We start from the raw sequence: 18910 nt of genomic DNA on the forward strand, positions 1-18910 counted from the left end.
ACCGGAGGCCTATCTCCAGACTTAATTGGAGCCAATTTTGGAATTTCTCCGAACAAAGCCAGCACATATTGCCTATTGAGAAGAAGGAATTCATGGACTTGAAAGTTCCTTTCAACATATAAGCAATGAAGATTTTCACATAGTGGGATATTTTTTAGTTCTGACAGCATGTGCATTACGATGTTGATGGATCTCTCCCTCTTTTGGTAACTTAAATACAGTTTTGGATGCTTTCTCTGATTTTAGTATTTGGGACTGCTTTATGGAGCATGTTTTTCCTATGTTTTAATGAAAGAAACACAGTACAAAAGTTCTCAGCCTTTCGGAAAAAAATTTGGAAACCTATGGTATGACACTTAAATCAACATTTGAATTCACCAAGGTTTTTTGGAAATAAATTCACGAGCAAACGGTGTTGAGGATAAGCCTGTACATGTAAACCATGTAACTGGATTTCCCACATCAAAATCATCAATGGGAACCGGATCACTGCAACAAATAGATGATTCACTCATACTCGCTCTACTTAAATCAATCAATGGAGATAGGATCTGCATCAGAGTAATTAGATCGAGCATGCAAAACCAATAACTCTTTAATTTCGTCTTCACAGATGTTTTCTTACGCTTCCTCATTAAAATTCCTATCTTTGGGGAATCCTTTCCTTTTTCCACCTCTTGGTCGGGAGGTGGATCACCACTAGTACTGTCATTAACTCTATCCTCCTTCAGTACTAGCATAGTGTTTACAGTAGACTGTCATTTAATTTGGCGCATACATTTCCATGAGATCCCATAATCGACTATACATGTCAACGCCAAATTCATTCCTAATGTTGCTACTAACCGCTTTTTGTATTGTTTCCTCACAGGAGAGCATATTTTTGTCATTGGGCCTCATTCCGAGTTTGGAGGTAACCATGCTGCTATTTGCGGCATGGCTGCCTCAAAAATCGTTCCAACACCGGCCTGGTGAATAGAGTAATTACCGGTCCATTCTGCGGTCGGCGGGACCGGTAATTCCCCATTCACCAGGGCCATTCCCCAGGGCCATTCCCCATTCCCATTTGAGCCCCCAAAGGGTTCAATGGGAAGGTGGCAATAACGGTACCGCAAATTGTGGTACCGTTATTGACCCTGGTATCCCTTTGCATGTCCCGTCCTTAACGCCTGCTAAAACCAGGCGTTAAGGAAGGACCCGCAAAGGGAACTCGTAGTAGGGCAGTAAGGGATTACCGGCACCGGTCTTGTTTACGGTGCCCTGTATCCCTTACCGCCCTACTCGAAATGAGGCCCATTGTCTGCAAGAACCAACATTCATCATTACTTTCCTATTAATTCCATTCATTCTGTGGTTGTATTTATTTACCCACTCAAGACTACAAATGGCAACCAACCTTCATTTCTAATCTTTTAAATGCTTCACAATGAAATCTCCTCCATCTTCAGTATTTAAAACCTATCACCTGTTTCCAAAATGACCATAATCAAGAGCCATTCTCGGTTCATATTGAGTGCCAGACTACAGGGGCTATATCTCTCCCCCACTAGTTGCAAACCACACATCCTAATTAGTCATTCTATTGGTAGTGTTATAAAATAACACGTCCTCTGGGACCCTCCTCATACCATAAGGTGCAAAAAGAATTCTATTCTAGATATTACACTTAACAGTGTTGATTTAGAAAAACAACCACTAACCCTCATCATATTCAATGTATTTATTATTTCTATATCATAGCATTGAAGACGATGGCTTTAAAAAAAAAAAAAAAAACTTATTTACTCACATCTGCACTCTGTGGACTATTTTCCACCCGTGTGGTTCTTTGCTGGCTTCTCCTCAGTCTGGCATACAAAACCCTGTTTGTTGCGCATCTTTAATAAACCATCACTTTGCACTGTTTGTTGATCAGCAACATGTGTTCGTTCATCACGATCAACACGTGCGCCCTATTGGAATGTCCAATATGCGTTTTTTTATCTGTAATGTCAATAGTTTAATTGAAAAAATATTAAATACCTAAATACCAAAAACGAATCCATCCCACAGCCATGGTTCCATTCTCTTTATGCACAGAAAATCAGTTTCCCATATAAGAGGCGTCGTTTTATGCAAAATATGTCTCACCAACTGTTGGGGGCTCTCTGCGTTCTAATCAATCATCAAAGAATGAGGCCTTTGTGTTTTCATTGGCCTCTTTGTTTCACTTGTCAGACAGCTTTGTGATTTTAACGTGGACACTATCGTTGCCATATTTGCATATATTTTGTATGTCCTTGTACTAGTATAATCAGGTCTAGTTATTACCCTTTTCGAATGCTAGAATGGGACCTTTATCACAACAAATGCATAGTTCTTTATCCTCATACATCCTATCCCCTTTCCTCCATCCTTGTGGGCGTTCTCCAAAATGGGGACGATACCAGAACCTTTGGCAGCAAAAAATTGAGCTACCCCTTTAAATGTATTATAGCGTCGCCTCACCTCAGTCCCTTTTAACGCACAGACGGTGTCAGGCCTGGCAGCCAGCGCAGAGACTTTTTTTAGATTTCCGCTTGCTCCCAGTTTTATCTTTTCAATTTTAACTTCCCTTCGGTGCCTCTCCTCCCCCGGCGCATATCTGCTGCAGGAAGATTCATGAGATGTGCCTCATGTGACCGCTCGTTCCTGGCCTTGAACCCCTATGCACACTGTCTTGAGTGTTTGTGACCTGACCACTGCTGGGACATATGTTCGGCTTGCTTCGCTCATGGTCACATGGCATTGAAGAAACGGTTGTTGCAGTGGTGGGAGATCTTCCACACTTCTCCACCCCACGATAAGGACTTTGTCTCCAGGACCTCTTGTCAAGACAAGATAGGCCCTCTGTTCAGCACGTCTCCACAGTGCAGCAACTCCTTCCCCAGGATTCCCACAGATCGGGGTTGCTTGGATTCAGGTTCTGGCAGGCCCGAGGCATTAGGTCTTGTGGTCAATCTGAGGTGCTCAGGGGCCCCTACATGGCTGTCCTTGGAATGGCGATCAAGTTCGTCCTCTTCTGGAACCCCTAGCGGTATGGGCTCGTTGAGTGCCACCTCCAAGAGTCCTCGGCTCGATCCAGCACGGCTACCGGCACAGGTGCCGAGGGCGTCCCACCTACCGGAGCTCGCTATGAGACAGCGCGTTATGACTACTGGCGGGCCGGCCGAGGGCTCAGCGTCTACCAGAGTGATATCAGCTTGACGATTACACTTTGGGTGCAGGATCCCCCCACCCCTCCTCCACATGGATGCAGCATCGATCTCAGAATGGACCCTGACAGAGGGGTATTTGGAATTCAGCAGTTCACCTCTATGGGGAGAGCAATGCAGAAGTGGACCAACTCAGCTGCTTGGGGTTCAACACCTACGAGTGCGAGTTGCACACTGACTCTTTGTTGCCCATGTTCCAGCATTGGGAGTTCGCTGACCTGGGTTTGTTCGCATCCCCTTCCAAGTTCCCACAGTTTGCTTGATGTGCAGTGTTGGCATGGCCGCAGGTGGTGGTCCTGCCCACTGCTCTGATCCAACTGACCCTCAGCAAGTTCTGGGCTTTGGTGGGTTGCAGCCTCATCCTGATTGCCCCCCACTGCCCTTCGAGACCCTGGTTTTCAGATCTGCTGCAGTTGTTCTCCCAGGGTCCCGTCCACCTTCTGATCTCCAGCAGGGGATAACTGACGCAGCGGGGTGGGACAGTGGAGCATCCGGACCCAGCCAGGCTGGTGCTGGTGGCCTCGTTCCTGACCAGCTGAGGCTTCAACATGCTCATTTTCCTGATGATGACTGGGACATCATTCAGCAGGCCAGGAGGCCCTCGGCTCGGTCCCAGTAAAAGAGTACATGGACTAGGTTCTGCCATTGGGCTAGTGACAAGGGTCTGGACCCTGTCACCTGTCCTCTGGATGATGTATTGGCTTTTTTAGCGCAGCTGACTCGTTCTTGAGTTCTGGTGGATACTTGCCGCACTTATTTGGCAGCCATTGGAGCTTACAAGAATTCCCCTGATAATGTTTTCTGCAGCCAATCCAGTGGTTAAGGCCCACCTTAAAGGGTTGTCTAGGCTTTTTCCACCAGTACATTGGCCGCACCTGGTCTGGGACCTCAATGTGGTTCTGGCAGCTTTGCAGCGCTAGCCTTTCGAGCCAGTGGCCTATGTGGACATCTGCTTGGTAACACTAAAGACGGTTTTACTGGCATCTATCACCTCTGCCAGCAAGATAAGTGAGCTGCAGGTGTTGTCCTCATGCAAGCCCATCACCACGTTTCACAATGACAAGGTCGTCTTGCCCAAACTTCTTGCCCAATGTAGTTTCCATTTCATCTTCATTTCATTAGAGACACTGTCCTCTCAAAGAAGAGAGCCTACATCCAAGCCTGCATCTCGGTGGCCTCCAACAAATCGGCCGAGCCTTTTAAAATCTGCAAGGAGCTGGCCAATCCTGTTGCATTCTCTACCACTCCTGTTCATTCACAGGCCCTCTGCATGGCTCTGGCTTCTCATTTCACCACTAAAACTCATGTCACTCTTACTTCCTCTACATCCTCTTCCTCTCTGCCTACCACTCCAGGCCCCTCTTAGGCCGTCTCTCCTATTCCCTTCTCTTCCTTTCCCCTGTTCACCCCTGACAAGGTTTCTAGACAAGTCTGATCTATGAAGGTCTCGTCAAAGCAAGTGCTTCCCTGCTCCTCCAGAACCATCAAGGACCACATCGACACCCTTGCACTAGCCTTGGCCGATTTCTTCAATCACTCTTTGGCCACTGGAACCTTCCCTTCCCCTCTTAATCACTCCCTTGTACACACCATTCTTAAGAAACCCTCTGCTGATCCTTCCTCTCCGGCAAACTATCACCCGATCTTCATCACTCCTTTGCTTGGCAAACTCCTGGAGAAGCTGGCCATCTCCCAGCTTAATCTACTCACTGAATCTGTTGGTTGCCCCCATGACCACCAGTCTGGCTTCAGAGCAGCCAGAAGCATGGAAACCGCTCTCTTTGAAGACTTGCTCTTTGATCTTGACTCAAACCTTCCTTCTGTCCTCATTCTCCTTGATCTATCCTCTGCTTTCGACAGGTTCAACCACGCCATCCTGTTCATTCTCCTCCGCGACAACCTGGGTATATCTGGTCAGACCCTGGCTTGGTTGACCTCTTTTCTCACTGATCGATCCTCCAAGGTCCAACTTGGGTCTTAACTCTCTTCTATCTCTTTCTACTTGTTGTGTTCCCCAGGGGTCTAACCTCTCTCCCTGGCTTTTGAATCGCTATCTGGCACCTCTTGCCCACCACATTTCTACTTTCTGCTCTAACTTTCAGCATTATGCAGATGACACCCAGCTCTCCTTCAGGCTCCGCTCAGCCACTTCTGCTCCTTCTCCCATACCAGACTGCTTGTCTGCAATTCAGGAATGGTGTGCCTCCAACGATCTCTGCCTTAATGCCAGTAAGACTGGGATCCTCTTCATTGGGACATCTGCTCAATCTTTCCTTGCTCAATCTGGCCGCCCACCCTGGGCCCTCTACCTGCTCCTTCCAGTGAGGTAAGAACCTTAGGGTCATCTTCGACTCCACCCTCTCCTTCTCTCCTCATATCGCTGATGTCTCTAAAAAGTCAAACTATCAGCTGCACCTCCTCAGAGGTATTCTTCCTTTTCTCACTTTCGCCCAGAAGCTCACTGTCTCCAGAGCCATGGTCCTCTCTAGGCTGGACTATTGCAACAGCCTCTTTCTAAATCTATCTGCCTCTACTCTTCGCTCTTTGCAATTTATCCAGTACAGGACTGCAAGACTTATCCTTGGCCTCAAGCCCAGTGATCGTATCTCTCCAGCTCTGAAATCACTTCACTGGCTCACCGTGGCTGCAAGGATCAAGTTCAAGACCCTTTGCATCATCTGCAAGGCTTTCCGGGGCCGAAGACTACACTGCCTCCAACTTTCTCTTCCTAAGCATCTTCCTTCTTGAGCCCTCCGCTCATCCACCTCTAACTCTCTGGGGGCCAGGTGCTTCCCCATACAGAGAGTTGGGGTACATATATTTCCTCTGCTAGGGCCTCCCTCTGGAACAGCCTCCCTGCCTCTGGCAAACTTGAGCAGGACCACCTCCAGTTCCGAAAACAACTCAAGACCTTACTTTTAGCTTCTGCTTTCTCTCTCCCTTTCTGATGTCCCTGACTGCTCCGCATGCTGATCTTTTGGTCACCCACTGAACTCCGGTCCAGGCTCCTGCAGGTCCAGTTGCCCTTGCACTGCCTCTGGGCCTCCCTTGCACTAACGAGTCTGTATCTGCAACCCTACAGTGATTCTCTGCACGTATGAGCCACCTGCTCTCCCCCCCTGTCCACCACCCTGCTTCCCCCTTGGCACTTCTCCCCTCCCTCCCCCCGCACTTGTGCGATCTGAATGACACAAGGCCTGGTAAGATTGTTGTCCTCCCTCTGTTCTCCCTTCCTTGTCTTTTGGTGCCTAGAAACACTTGTGTTCAGGCACGTTATAAATGACTTATCATATCTGAATCAGGAGATCTGCCTTCCCGAACCCGCGGTCTGTGTAGAGAGGGCTGTGCTTTCCTTGGACCTCAATAGGGTCCTCAAGTTTTATCTCTCTCGGATGAAATCCTTCAGGAAGTCTGAGGCATTGTTCTTGACTTTTGAGGGCTCCTCGCCCGGCTTCCATCGCCCGTTGAATGGTCGCGGCCATTTCAGAGGCGTACACTTCTTGGGCAGACCTGTTCCTAAGGGGATTCAGGCCCAATGCGGTCAGAGCCCAGGCCACAGCCATTCAGAGACCTGCTTCTTGGGATGTCATCTGCAAGGCGGCTACTTGGGCCACTCAGTCGGCCTTCTGTAAGCACTACTCAATGGACACCAGCTCTAGGCGCAATGCTGAGTTTGCTCAGGCAGTTCTGAAGTACCTTTTTTGCTTCGTCCTAGATATGAGGCAGGGTATCACAGCTCAACCCTATGTTCTTGTTCGGTGAAATCGCCCACAAGGATGGAGGAAAGGGGTCCAATGACTGAGCACTACAGTCTCTACGGTGCGTAACTTAAATGTATCAATCTACCATCATACCACTAAAGGAATATTCGCTCCAACCATGTACTTTTTTCTTCTTACTACACAACTATTCTCTTCCATATGCAAGAATCAACAATACAATGACTTGGAGTTAATGAGAACGTATCTAAATACACGGGCAGATATGAAAGAGAGTGCCTACAGAGTTCATCCTTGAGTGTTTCGGCTGGCATTCACCGAAAATGTCTTCTTGTTTGAGGATAAGATGTCGGTGCATGGTACGAGTATGGTTGCAATGCTTGCACCAGGCATCGCAAATTTGTAAATAGGTCATTTTGAGTCCACCCATCTGTACATTGAGCAAAACCTTTTTGTGAAACAGATACCAAATTGGCATTGTTAAATCGACTGTGTTGTTGATCTGGAAAGCCACCATCATGGAATTCGGTAATTTTAAGAAATGGTTGAATGAACGTGATCCTTACATTAAGTTCACCATGACATGTGACATGTATTAGGTAACTTTCTTGGACCTCACGTTAAGGAAAAATGTCAAAGGTACTATAGACGCCACATTATATCAGAAACCGACGGATAAAATACTTTTCTCTACTTCAGCAGCTATCACTGTGAAGGCATCATGAAGCAAGACACAGACAACAGATTAAAAGTTCAAAATAAAATGGTATATTAACTTAAACTTCGGGATGGTTGAAGGCCTAACTTACCCTATGCCAAGGTGGGATTTCCCTACCTGAACGAAACTAGAGAAAGTCTGAGTCAGAATGTTCAACTTAGTCTGTGTCCAAAACCTATCCTTGGCCTCAAAACAAAGCTAAACAAGGTGTAGGGATGTCGGCAATAAAGAAAGGTCATCAAAACAAAGTTCTGAGCTACTTGTAGCTTACTTTTCAGCTCCCATTCACCAAGTTCAAGAAAGTTCCACAAAAGTCTCGATTACCTTTCCCAAGTTCAAAACAGTTCCACAAATTCTTGGGATTCTCTTCCCCATGTTTAAGGTAACACAGTTCCAAAGAAAAGGGCCTTGAGGTTCCTGCCCTCAAGACAGCATTAAAGTCCATCAAGTCTGAAGGTTCCCTTCGCCAAGACTTCAACTTGCCAATTTATTCTTTCTTAGTCGCTCAATGTTCAGAACAACTCCAGATCAACTCGACACTCCTTCTGGATTGGCTTAACAATTCACGCAGTGTACTTCTTCTTGGTTTACTTCAAGAATGTTTTTGGCTTTCACAATTGAGGGTTCCCTGGTCTGGGCGCAGTTTTCAGACTGCACGGTCCACACATGACAAGTCATGCAACCAAGAACCATAGGATCTTCTACCCACACAGGTTCTTTTGTATTTGCCCCGATTTGATTGTTCACACTCACTTGGTTTCGCCCCATCTGCCTCTTGGCCTTACGTGAGTGTTTCACCCTAACTTGGCTTCTCCTTGTCAGTCTCTTGGCTTTGCCACAATGTGTTAAATATCGCTTGGACAGTTGTGGGCCTTGCCACACTATATTCATGCATAAAGTTCACTTTGTGTTGGTTTTATTCCTTTACCAGCTTGCAGCCATACACACTCGCAATCTGCCACTCTTGCCTCGTACTTTGCTTTCAAACAGGCAATATCTGAACTTCATATTCATTTGACATCTGGTCGTAACCTTGCCCATAAAGGTTTCATTCAGTCGGCTATTCAATATTAGTAATCATTACTTTGCCGCTTAATTTACACCCAACCTGCGGCTTTGGGTTAGTTTCATTATGCGCATGCTGTTTTGTTCATTAAGCATTCGCCTCGCTTCCGTACAGCCCCCAGGAGCGCCCCGGTTCGAGTGACTTTCTCCCTTTACTCACCAGTCCCTGGCATTCCCTATGGACAGCTGAACTGTTCTGTTTCGGCTCCACCCGCTGGATTTCCTTCAATCGCGAGCCCCGCTTGCAATTCTGATTCTCTTCAGCTCCTGTCGCCAGCTTCGCCTTCCTTCTGCAGACTCTGGCAGCCACTTTGCTTTCCTTTTCTTTGCTCGCAATTGTTGACTGCCTATCTCTGACCACAGAGGCTCCCACACCTGTGGTTTTCTTAGGGCCTGCCTGCTCTTTGGCTCGACAGTTTCTTGGGGTCGTCTGCCGGCATCCTGACTTTCTTGCAGTATCCACCTCGGCTGCCTCCTCGCAAATAGGATTCTCTGCTGGTCTGATTGCTGCTGGTCTCCTCCCTTCTTATACACCTGCAACCACTTGACAGGTTGCAGATGTGAGTTCCCAATAGTAATTGCCTGACTACAATTGGAGTAGAAGTCCGTTAAAATACTCTGCAGGCATCTTCCTCGTCTCAGTACTGGAGTGGTTAAATTACTTACTAGTGTTCACTACAGTGTTCGTCTGAAGCAGTCCCTCCTCCTCCTTTCTCCTCCTTTCGCCTGTTCACCCCGACAATGTTTCTAGACAAGTCTGATCTATGAAAGTCTTGTCAAAGCGGGTTCTCCTTTACTCATCCAGAACAATCGAGGACCACATTGACACCATTTCTCCAGCTTTGGCCGATTTCTGCAATCACGCCTTTGCCACTGGAACTTTCCCCTCTCCCTTAAGCACTCTTGTGCACACCTTTCTAAAGAAGCCTTCAGCCGATCCTTCCTCCCCGGCTAACTGTTGCCCTATCTCCATCACTCCTGAGCAAACTATTGGAAAAGCTGGCCATCTCCCTGCTTAATCTACATACTGAATCTGTTGGTTGCCTCCATGACCTCCAGTCTAGCTTCAGAGCTGCCAGAAGCACGGAAACTGCTCTCCTGAACACCGTGAAGACTTGCTCTCCAATCTTGACTCTAATCTCCCTTCTGTCTTCATTTTCCTCAATCTATCCTCTGCTTTTGACACAGTCAACCATGCCATCCTGCTCAATAGTCTCTGCGACAACCTTGGTTTTACTCACTGGGCCCTGGGCTGGTTGACCTCCTTTCTCACCGAGTGACCCTCTCAGGTCCAACTGGAGTCTTTCCTCTCGTCTATCTTTCTTCTTGTGGTGGTCCCCAGGGGTCTAACCTCTCTCCCTGGCTCTTCGACCACTACCTGCCACCTCTTGCCAACTGCATCACTATTTTGTGCTCCAATTTTCAATGTTATGCGGGTGATACGCAGCTCTCTCAGGCACACCTCAGCCACCTCTGCTACTTCTCTCATACCAGACTGTCTGTCCTCAATTCAGGAATGGTGTGCCATCAATGATCTCTGCCTTGATGTCAGTAACACTGAGAACCTCATTGGGACACTCGCTCCCTCCTTTCTTCCCTCTCTCTGGCTGCCCGCTCTGGGCCCTCTTCCTGCTCCTTCCTGTGAGGCTAAGAACCTTGGTGTCCTCTTGGACTCCACCCTCTCCTTCTCTCCTCACATCTCTGATGTCTCGAAGAAGTCAAGCTATCAGCTGCACCTGCTCAGAGCTATTCTTCCTTTTCTATCTACACCTCTGAAATCTCTTCGCTGGCTCCCTGTGGCTGCAAGGATCAACTTCAAGATTCTCTGCATCATCAGCAAGGCTTTCTGGGGCCTGGGACCACGATACCTCTTCCAAAACATCTTCCTTCTCGACCTCTCCACTCATCCACCTCCAACTCTCTGAGGGTCAGACGCTTCTCCAAGCAGAGAGTTGGAGGCAGATCTATCTCCTCGGCTGGGGCCTCCCCCTAGAACAGCCTACCTGCCTCTCTCAAATAAGAACCACCTCCGGTTCTGGAAGCAAGTCAAGACCTTAATTTTCGTTTCCGTTTTCTCTCTTCCTCTCCCCTGCTGATGCGCCCGACTGCTCTGCGCACTCGTCACTCTCTGAACTCCGGCCCAGGCACCTGCTTGTCCAGTTGCCCTTGCACTGCCTCCAGCCTTCCCAGCACTTGGGTCTGTATCTGCAACCCTACAGTCCCTTATCTCTGGACTTATGAGCCACCCACTGGCTGCACTTGTGAGTTAACTGCACTTCCCCCTGGCATGTTTCCCCTTCCCTCTTCCCCACACTTGCGCGATCTGAATGACACAAGGCCTAGTAAGATCGTTATTTTGGCCTCCCTTTGTTCCCCCTCCTTATCTAGTCGTGCCTAGAAACACTTGTGTACCGGTACGTTATAAATGCCACATCATACCATATCACTACTCCTACACTCCTCTTCCTTGTCCAAGTACTGTAGTTGGTTGAAAGAGGAAACATGAGGGGTGATACTACACTAGCCCATAAATGCTAGGAGAGTGTTAGTTTGGTTCTCATAATGGAAAGGGGGAATACCATGTCTCAGCTGTGGGAACCCTCTTCCCAATCCCCAACGACCCTCCACCCAGGTGATCCTCCCTTGCTATTCCACACCCAGTATCAGGATCCAAAAGCGACAGCCTTTCCCTGGGCAACTGAGAAGAGGATCCAGAGGGACTGGGTGTGAGGTCACCCTCAGGTTTTTCACACACCCATCAAGTTTAAAAACAAATCTACCATGCAGTCACTGTCTCAGAATAAGGAGAACTGCTCCCCAGAAGAACATTTCAATAAAAATTCAGATCTTGATTTTCACCTGAAACAAAGAGGCTATCTCAGAGGGCTGTGAATGATGCTAAGAAAGGAGCAACAAAAAATAAAATGTGAGCGATCTGCCTTACAAAACAACACAGACCACAAGAAGAAAGAATTTCATGTTTGAACGTGTATATCCCTATGAGTAATGCTTTGAAGAAAAACATTTTTTTAAATCTAAAACAGATGCTGGTTCACACCTATTACTGTAAACAACCTACAGGTTCGACAGTAACACGTTTATGGGGAATGGCACCTATCACTGGCCACCACAAGTGTGGTAAATGTTCTGTCTTTTGATTGACCCAGAACATGAAGAACATTGACTTAAATGGGCAGAATTAGGAATTCAGAGAATTCATGAATTGATAAACCACTTGGGTTGAGTATGGAATTAAGTGCCCCTGTGGTCTCATTTACCTTGAAAAAACGAAAGAGAAACCAGGCAAGGGATATGTGAGCACAGATGCTGCTTAAAGAATCAAGTATCTGAGAAACCGACGGTGAAACTCCTTACAAAACATAATTACTGGACATATTAGACTATTAAGCCACTCCCACGTGGAGGGGACAGAGGCCTAGCTTTCTAAAAAAGTGAAGAAAAGTGGATACTGCGTCTCAAAACGGCCGAATCTGGTTTAAACACAAGTATTGAATAGGCCTAATTTTTTCAAAGTAATCCCGTACTTGTTTTGATAAAGGATATTATGCCACAGGTTTGGCATTTGCTAGACAGACAGACAAGAATCTTGAGAGAGCTTCCCCACAGCTGGATATATATTTACCTCTGTCTGTTTTGCATACCGAGGGTGAGACCGGAGTCATAGTATTGTTGATTTTCACATATGGAACAGAATGGTTCTGTACTAAAAAGAAAAACGTACATGGAGGGAGCAAATATTCTATTAGTGGTATGATGGTAGATTGGTAATAAGGAGGGATGAAGGACTATGTATTTGTCATGATATAGGTCCCATTCTAGCATTCCAAAAAGGTTAATAACTAGACCTAATTATACTAGTACAAGGACATTCAAAATATATGCAGATTGCTCAGGAACAACTCACTCTCCTTGGAAGCAAGATGACGCGGAGCACTACAGATCGATCCCTGGGTCTGTGCCTAGAAAGCGCTGGGTTTTATGCACGTTATAAGTAATCAATTACAATATGGCAACGGTAGTGTCCACGTTAAAATTGTATAGCTATCTGACAAGTCGAACATAGAAGCCACTGAAAACATAATGGCCCTGTTCTTTGATGATTTATTGTAACGCAGTAAGCCCCCAACAGGTGGTGTGACATATGGTGCGCAAAATTATGCTTGTTATATGGGAAACAGATTTGTTGTACATCTGAAAGGGATTGTTTTTAATGGAGATAGAAATGCCACATTGTACCATAAAGCGTATGGAACATTGGCTGAGGAATGGATTTGTTTTTGTATTTTTTCATTAAACTATAAACATTATGGCTAAAAAGCACATATTGGACATTCCAATATGGTGCATGCGTTGATCGAGATGAATCTGTACATGTTACTGATCAAGAAACAGCGCAAGGTGAGGTTTATTAAAGATGCGCCACATCAAAGATAGGGTTTATATGCCAGGCTGAGCAAAAGTCAGGGAAGGACCACATAACAGGAAAATAGTCCACAGAGTTCAGATGTGAGTAAATACGTTTTTTGAAAAAGCAGCGTTTTTCTTGCTATGACATAGGATGGATCAATGCACGGTGTATGATCGGGGATAGTGATTGTTTTTCTAAATGAACGCTGTTTAGTGTAAAATGTAAAAGGGAGGGAAGAGAATTTTTTTGCGCCTTATGGTATGACAAGGGTCCTAGAGGATGTGTTTATTTCATTACACCACCAATAGAATGACTGATTGGCACATGTGGTTTGCAACTAGTGGGGGGGGGGTATATAGCCCATGTTGTCTGGCACTCAATATGAACCGAGAGTGGCTCTTGATTGTGGTCCTTTTGTCAACAGGTAATATAGGTTTTAAATACTGAAGATAGAGGAAACTTCATTGTGAAGCGTTTAAAACATTAGAAATTAGGGTTTGTGGCCATTTTCAGTCTTGAGTGCAAAAGAAATATAGTGATTGAATAAATTGCAAAGTAATGTTGAATTTTGGTTCTTGTAGACATCAAAGTGACAAAAAGATGTGGATTGCGAAATGTAATATGCTCCCCTGTGAGGAGAGACTACAAAGGTTAGTAGCAACATTAGGAATGAGTTTGGTGTTGACCTGCATAGTTGATTATGGGATCTCCAGCGCATAGTATGTATTTGTGTTTTTATTGTAGAATGAATATCACAGAGACTGGGTAGTGAAGAGATTGGATCTCACAATACATAGTGTGTCCTGATGAAGGCCTAGATGTCAAAGTAAACTAGATGGCAATAGGTTGGGTGGATCTCATAGAAAAGGCTGAAACGCTATCCCAACATATTTGAAAAATACATCCTTTTTTAAAAACAGGGTATTTAGAAATAACAATCATGGGGGAAATTGTGGGGACATTTTTCCAGCTTGTAAATCAACTGGGAATTTGGAAACTGGGTGTAATTTTCTTAAATTATATATAAACAGACCCTGGGGGGGTGTGTATATGTCTCACTTTATAATATATACATAAAATGTAATGATGATGGGAAGGTGACCCTGGTCCCCCGCCGGCCCTTCCATTGAAATGTACTGTTTTGCACTTAAATGTGTTTTATGTGTTTGTTTGTTTTAGATAAATTGGTATTTTGTGTACTTTTTATGGGGGGGGGATGAATACTTTGTGGTTTTAATCAAATATATGAGTTGGAGACTAGCATGCAGTAATTGAAGTTGTCTGCAATTTATCCTGAGGTTGCATAATGAACACACAGGAGGGAGGGGTAGCTTGCTGCTCTTGTTCTCTTTCAAAGTATCGGAAACCCTATTGTGTTGCAAACTCCTCAGGAACAAAAATGCAAGGATTTGATTGGTTATAGCATTGTCACAGTTAATAGATAAATGCATTTGTGGTTGCATTTACCTGCAGTTTTCTGTGTCTGTGCATCCATACATGCTTGCCATTTGTCTTCTCCATGTGTTAGTGTTTGGTGTCCGGATTTTGTCTTTTGTGTTTATGTGAATTTGCTTCCATATGTAATTGTTTGCATTTGAGACTTTGCTAGTATGGTTTCAGATTGCAATAATACATGGTGCTCATGCTTTTGCGTTTGGTTTCATATGCATGTGATTGCTTGCTTGGGTTACCTGGGTTTGCACATTGATGCGTGTGCCACTGTGCCTGTGTTTTCAGGTCATGCCTGCCTCTATTTGTGAATGTGTTTGATGTTGCTATTGTGTTTAAATATAATTTCAAACACTTGTTTTCACACAACCACTTTGATAGCCGTTGAGGGGGTCTGCATGTGTGCAGTTGTGTGCGGATGGGTATGTCCTTAGTCGGATGATGGGAATTGTTTGGGGAGTCCGGGGTAATCTGCTGTATAGCAAAGCCTACATGCTTTTGTGGACAGAAGTACATGTGTGAATGATCAGGTGACTTCTTGTACTCAATCAATTTTGCTGACACATTTCCTCTCCCATTTTTAGGAGCCACAGACAACTGTTGTTCATAATGCAACTGATGGAATAAAGGTACGTCTTTCTTCTGGTTGAAACATAAGAATGCAATGACTCCATGACTTGTGCTAGTAATGCAAATGTTCAGTCGCAGTGATCGCCAATAAATGTTGCGTGAAGAGACAAGATAGACTAAATAAAAACAATATTTCTTTTTGTACATATTTTTGTGACTGCATTTTTGGGTAAATTATTCGGAACATGGTGGTATTAGTGAAAATATACTACAGCATAGTAAAAATGTGTAATGTAGAAAACATAATCAAATATACATAGATTTGTATATCAAACTGAAAAACCGATCTATCCCACAAAACATCTGCCATATAGTATTTTTTCAGATTTGTACAAACATTATGCTGAACTCCCCCACACTTTGTAATATTCAAGATCTAAATTGTACACTGTGTTAAGTGGGCCAGTGGCCATTGGAACTGAGGAGCAGGGAAAGAAAAAACAGCCCACACTGCGCTCTTAACAGTGTGGCCTGGTCTCTTTCCCAGCTCTTCAGTTCTACTGTTCCGTGGCCCACTTAACATTTTATCTCTCTATTTAACTGTATTTCAGCAAAAACGCCATAAAAGATTAGCAACACAAGTTAAAATTAATGCCACCAGTTAACAGATTAAAAAAAACAATTGCATCGCTAAGGAATCGCAAACAACAATCATATCCTCCCCCCTTTGAGATAATACAATGGATTAAACATTGTTTATCAATAATCATCTTTTTTTTAAAAGCATAAGATAAGAGAAACTGCCAACACATGTGGGTAAGAAGGGTCATCTTTAACACATTGATTATTGCAGTGTGTGGGCAAGTGAAACATCTAATGCATGATTCTCCAAGTAAAACTACAAATTGGGTACACAGACAAGCACAGATAACTGGATATTTTCAGGAGGGGCCATTTAAGCTGTAATGTTTTTCAAAAACTTAATTCCATCCATGGCCTGAGGAAGTGGAGAAATTCCACAAATATTTGCAAATATGCTAAATAAATTACTTGGTTCATCTAATTATCAACGTGTTTTTTTTTCTGGGACAACTTTCTATTCAGGCCATGGCTTACATGGTACTAAGAAACTGAACTTGCTGTTTGATAGACTTTTCTAGGGCCATTTCTGACACACCTGTGGGTACCTCGGAACAATAACATCACTGTCGCCACTGCATTGTTAGATGTAGACTGGCTCGACTGTGACTTGACCCTGAGGAATGACTTGACATTAAGGGTTTTCAACATCTAGCACTCTAGGTTCAAGCAGGTCTGGTGTGCCTTTGACATTGATGTCCACAACATCAAAGGTGTTGGTATTCATTTTCTCAATGTCTACCATTAAAAGTGCCAAAAAATACAAATGCACGCTGATGAAACACCTGGGATGCCACCTAAGCCCATTTTAAAGGAATTGTGCGCTCAAAAATATCATTGTCCTGAGGGTTCGGGCATGTGTTTTTAAGCATACGTTGATCGATCGTACAAACGTTTCCTATGCACCTTACCGTACTTTTCCTCTTTTGTACACATTGTACAAATGCGAAATCAGGCAGCAGGATGCTGCCATCTTGTGATAATCTTATCCGTTGCTGCATCGGCCAAGGTGGACTGCCCTGGCAGCATTAATCATGTCCCCCCGCCCCTGAGGCTGACATCACCAAACCTAGTGGTATTCTCCACCTATCTCCATGACATTACTGGGCAGCGTGATGCAGAACCCGGAAATAAACACACATTATCTCACAACACAGCGCGTCACAATTCGGAATATAAAACTATACTTTAAAAGGAAATAGCAAAACTGTACAATTTGTGATGTACTTTTATTTCACAACGCACGCTCCGAGAGCATCCGGTGATTGCCATAATCAATCAAATGGGTAATTTTTTTTTTTTCCTCGATCGCAAATGTTAGCCGTGAGTCACGCAGTGTTCCTTTTGGGTATAAGAAGCGCATTAGATGCACCTTGAATTGCAAGGCTTGGGCATCAGCTTAGCGCTTGGCCACCGTAAACGTCAGGTTGCTCCTTATCGCTGGTACCGCGTAAGGGCATATCGACCCGTGGCGATGGTCCCAAAAAAGCATCATTGTGATCCAGCCATTCAAGTGTATCTGCAGCTGCCGGTTAAAAACACCTGTCTGTTGGTATCTGTAATCGATGACAATCGCAGAAAGGCAGGATGTAGTGTTAGGCAGAATCACCTGCAGTACCCTTTGGGAACACTACAGGCAATTAGGACTACAAGTGTAAGCACAATTTTACCTTTGGTACAAGCCTGTACTACACAGTAAAGTGGTAGCGATGGCTGAGCAGCCAGACTTATCTCAAGAGTTTAAGTAAGCAGTAGAACAAGTTACACAAATGACCAACTAATACAGTTATTCAAACAAACACTTACTCAAGGGTTCTTGGTAAAAGAATATACATTTATTTACACATTTAGTTAGAAAACATATTACACTAGCATGAGCAGCTCAATATCACACACGGATACACCACAAAAACCCACCCGGTAAGTAAATGAACAAGTTTAGCTCCTGTGAAGTGGGAGCAAAATGGCACTTCAGATGCTTATAAAGGGATAAAAAGACAAGGTTATAAGAATAGACAGCCCAAATACATTCATAGGCAGGGCAAAGGGTTTCAGTTAAATACAACCAGCAATTCTTCTCATAGGCCTGGGCCAAAGTCAATGGTTCAGAGTCTTTGTATAGGATAGCAGAGTTCTGGTAGATAACCGTTAAGTCTGTGCCACAGAGTTTAGAAGAATTTGGCTAGGCAAAAAGTTTGACGAATGTTTAGGGAAGGACAAGCCTTCGAAGTTGAGGAAAGTTTCACGCACTTTCTCGATGGCCGAAAATAGTTCCGGACCGCGTTTGCACAGTACCTTGTCAGTTAAGAAAGCTGTAGCAGAGTCAGTCGTTCCTGGCAGTTCGAGCAGATCTTGCTGTTCCTGGGCTTCAGACAAGGAGGACGTTGAAAGGTTCCTGCACTGCCCAAGGATGAGGCCAAAAGCTGAAGCAAGACGTCTGTTTAAGGTGCAAGTGCCTTAAAGTCCACAAGCTGGTTTCCTTCCCACCGGCTATCCGGTTTTCAACAGCACTCTGATGAAAATTCGACCAGAAAAGGACAGTGTCCAGGTGGGTTATGAGTTGGTTGTTCCCACCAAACTCGAGGGAAGAAGTTAACCTTGAAGGGCTTCTCTGTCGATGGAGTTTCAGGCAATTCGGACCTGCAGCAGGGCTTCACCGGTCTTCCAGGAGTTGCAGCAGTCCACTTGCTTCAGCTCGTCTTCGGTTCTTTCGTTCCAGTGGTCAACTCTGCTTTCCAAGTCCCAGAGACCTGCTTTTAAACACTTTTCCCCCATTCATTCCAGCCTGGCTGTCACTCACACAGCAGGGTGGCTATCCTTGCCGGACAGCCAGCCCGCCAATCACACCAGAGTGCATTTAGGTCTCCTACGAGACTAAGCACAGGGAGTTTCAGGCACCTCCCTCACATCCTGTCCACCCCAGACACTCAGGTACCAGGGGAGAGCTTCAGCACTGAAGCCCGCCAAAGGCCAACAAACAAAGGGACCAAACCTGGTTTGGCGCGAAGAGACAATCACAAGAAAACCTTTCCAAAAAGAAATGGTGAAAAAAGATGACTGCAGTCTGTTTTTACAGACCGGTCTGGGG

At 45.1% G+C, this 18910-nt stretch overlaps 1 protein-coding gene across 26 annotated transcripts in view; it reads left to right on the forward strand.

Moving 5' to 3' along the window:
- Positions 1-18910, forward strand: part of CAMK2G (calcium/calmodulin dependent protein kinase II gamma) — a 2374050-nt gene that overhangs the window by 1921728 nt on the left and 433412 nt on the right. For all 26 annotated transcript variants that reach the window (XM_069610663.1, XM_069610670.1, XM_069610673.1 and 23 more), the window contains one exon: positions 15198-15242. In XM_069610663.1, the coding sequence (XP_069466764.1) occupies positions 15198-15242 (45 nt within the window). The remainder of the gene's footprint in view (positions 1-15197; positions 15243-18910) is intronic.

Source organism: Ambystoma mexicanum, chromosome 8, assembly GCF_040938575.1.
Source record: "Ambystoma mexicanum isolate Mex_15411 chromosome 8, UKY_AmexF1_1, whole genome shotgun sequence".
Lineage (NCBI taxonomy): Eukaryota > Metazoa > Chordata > Amphibia > Caudata > Ambystomatidae > Ambystoma > Ambystoma mexicanum.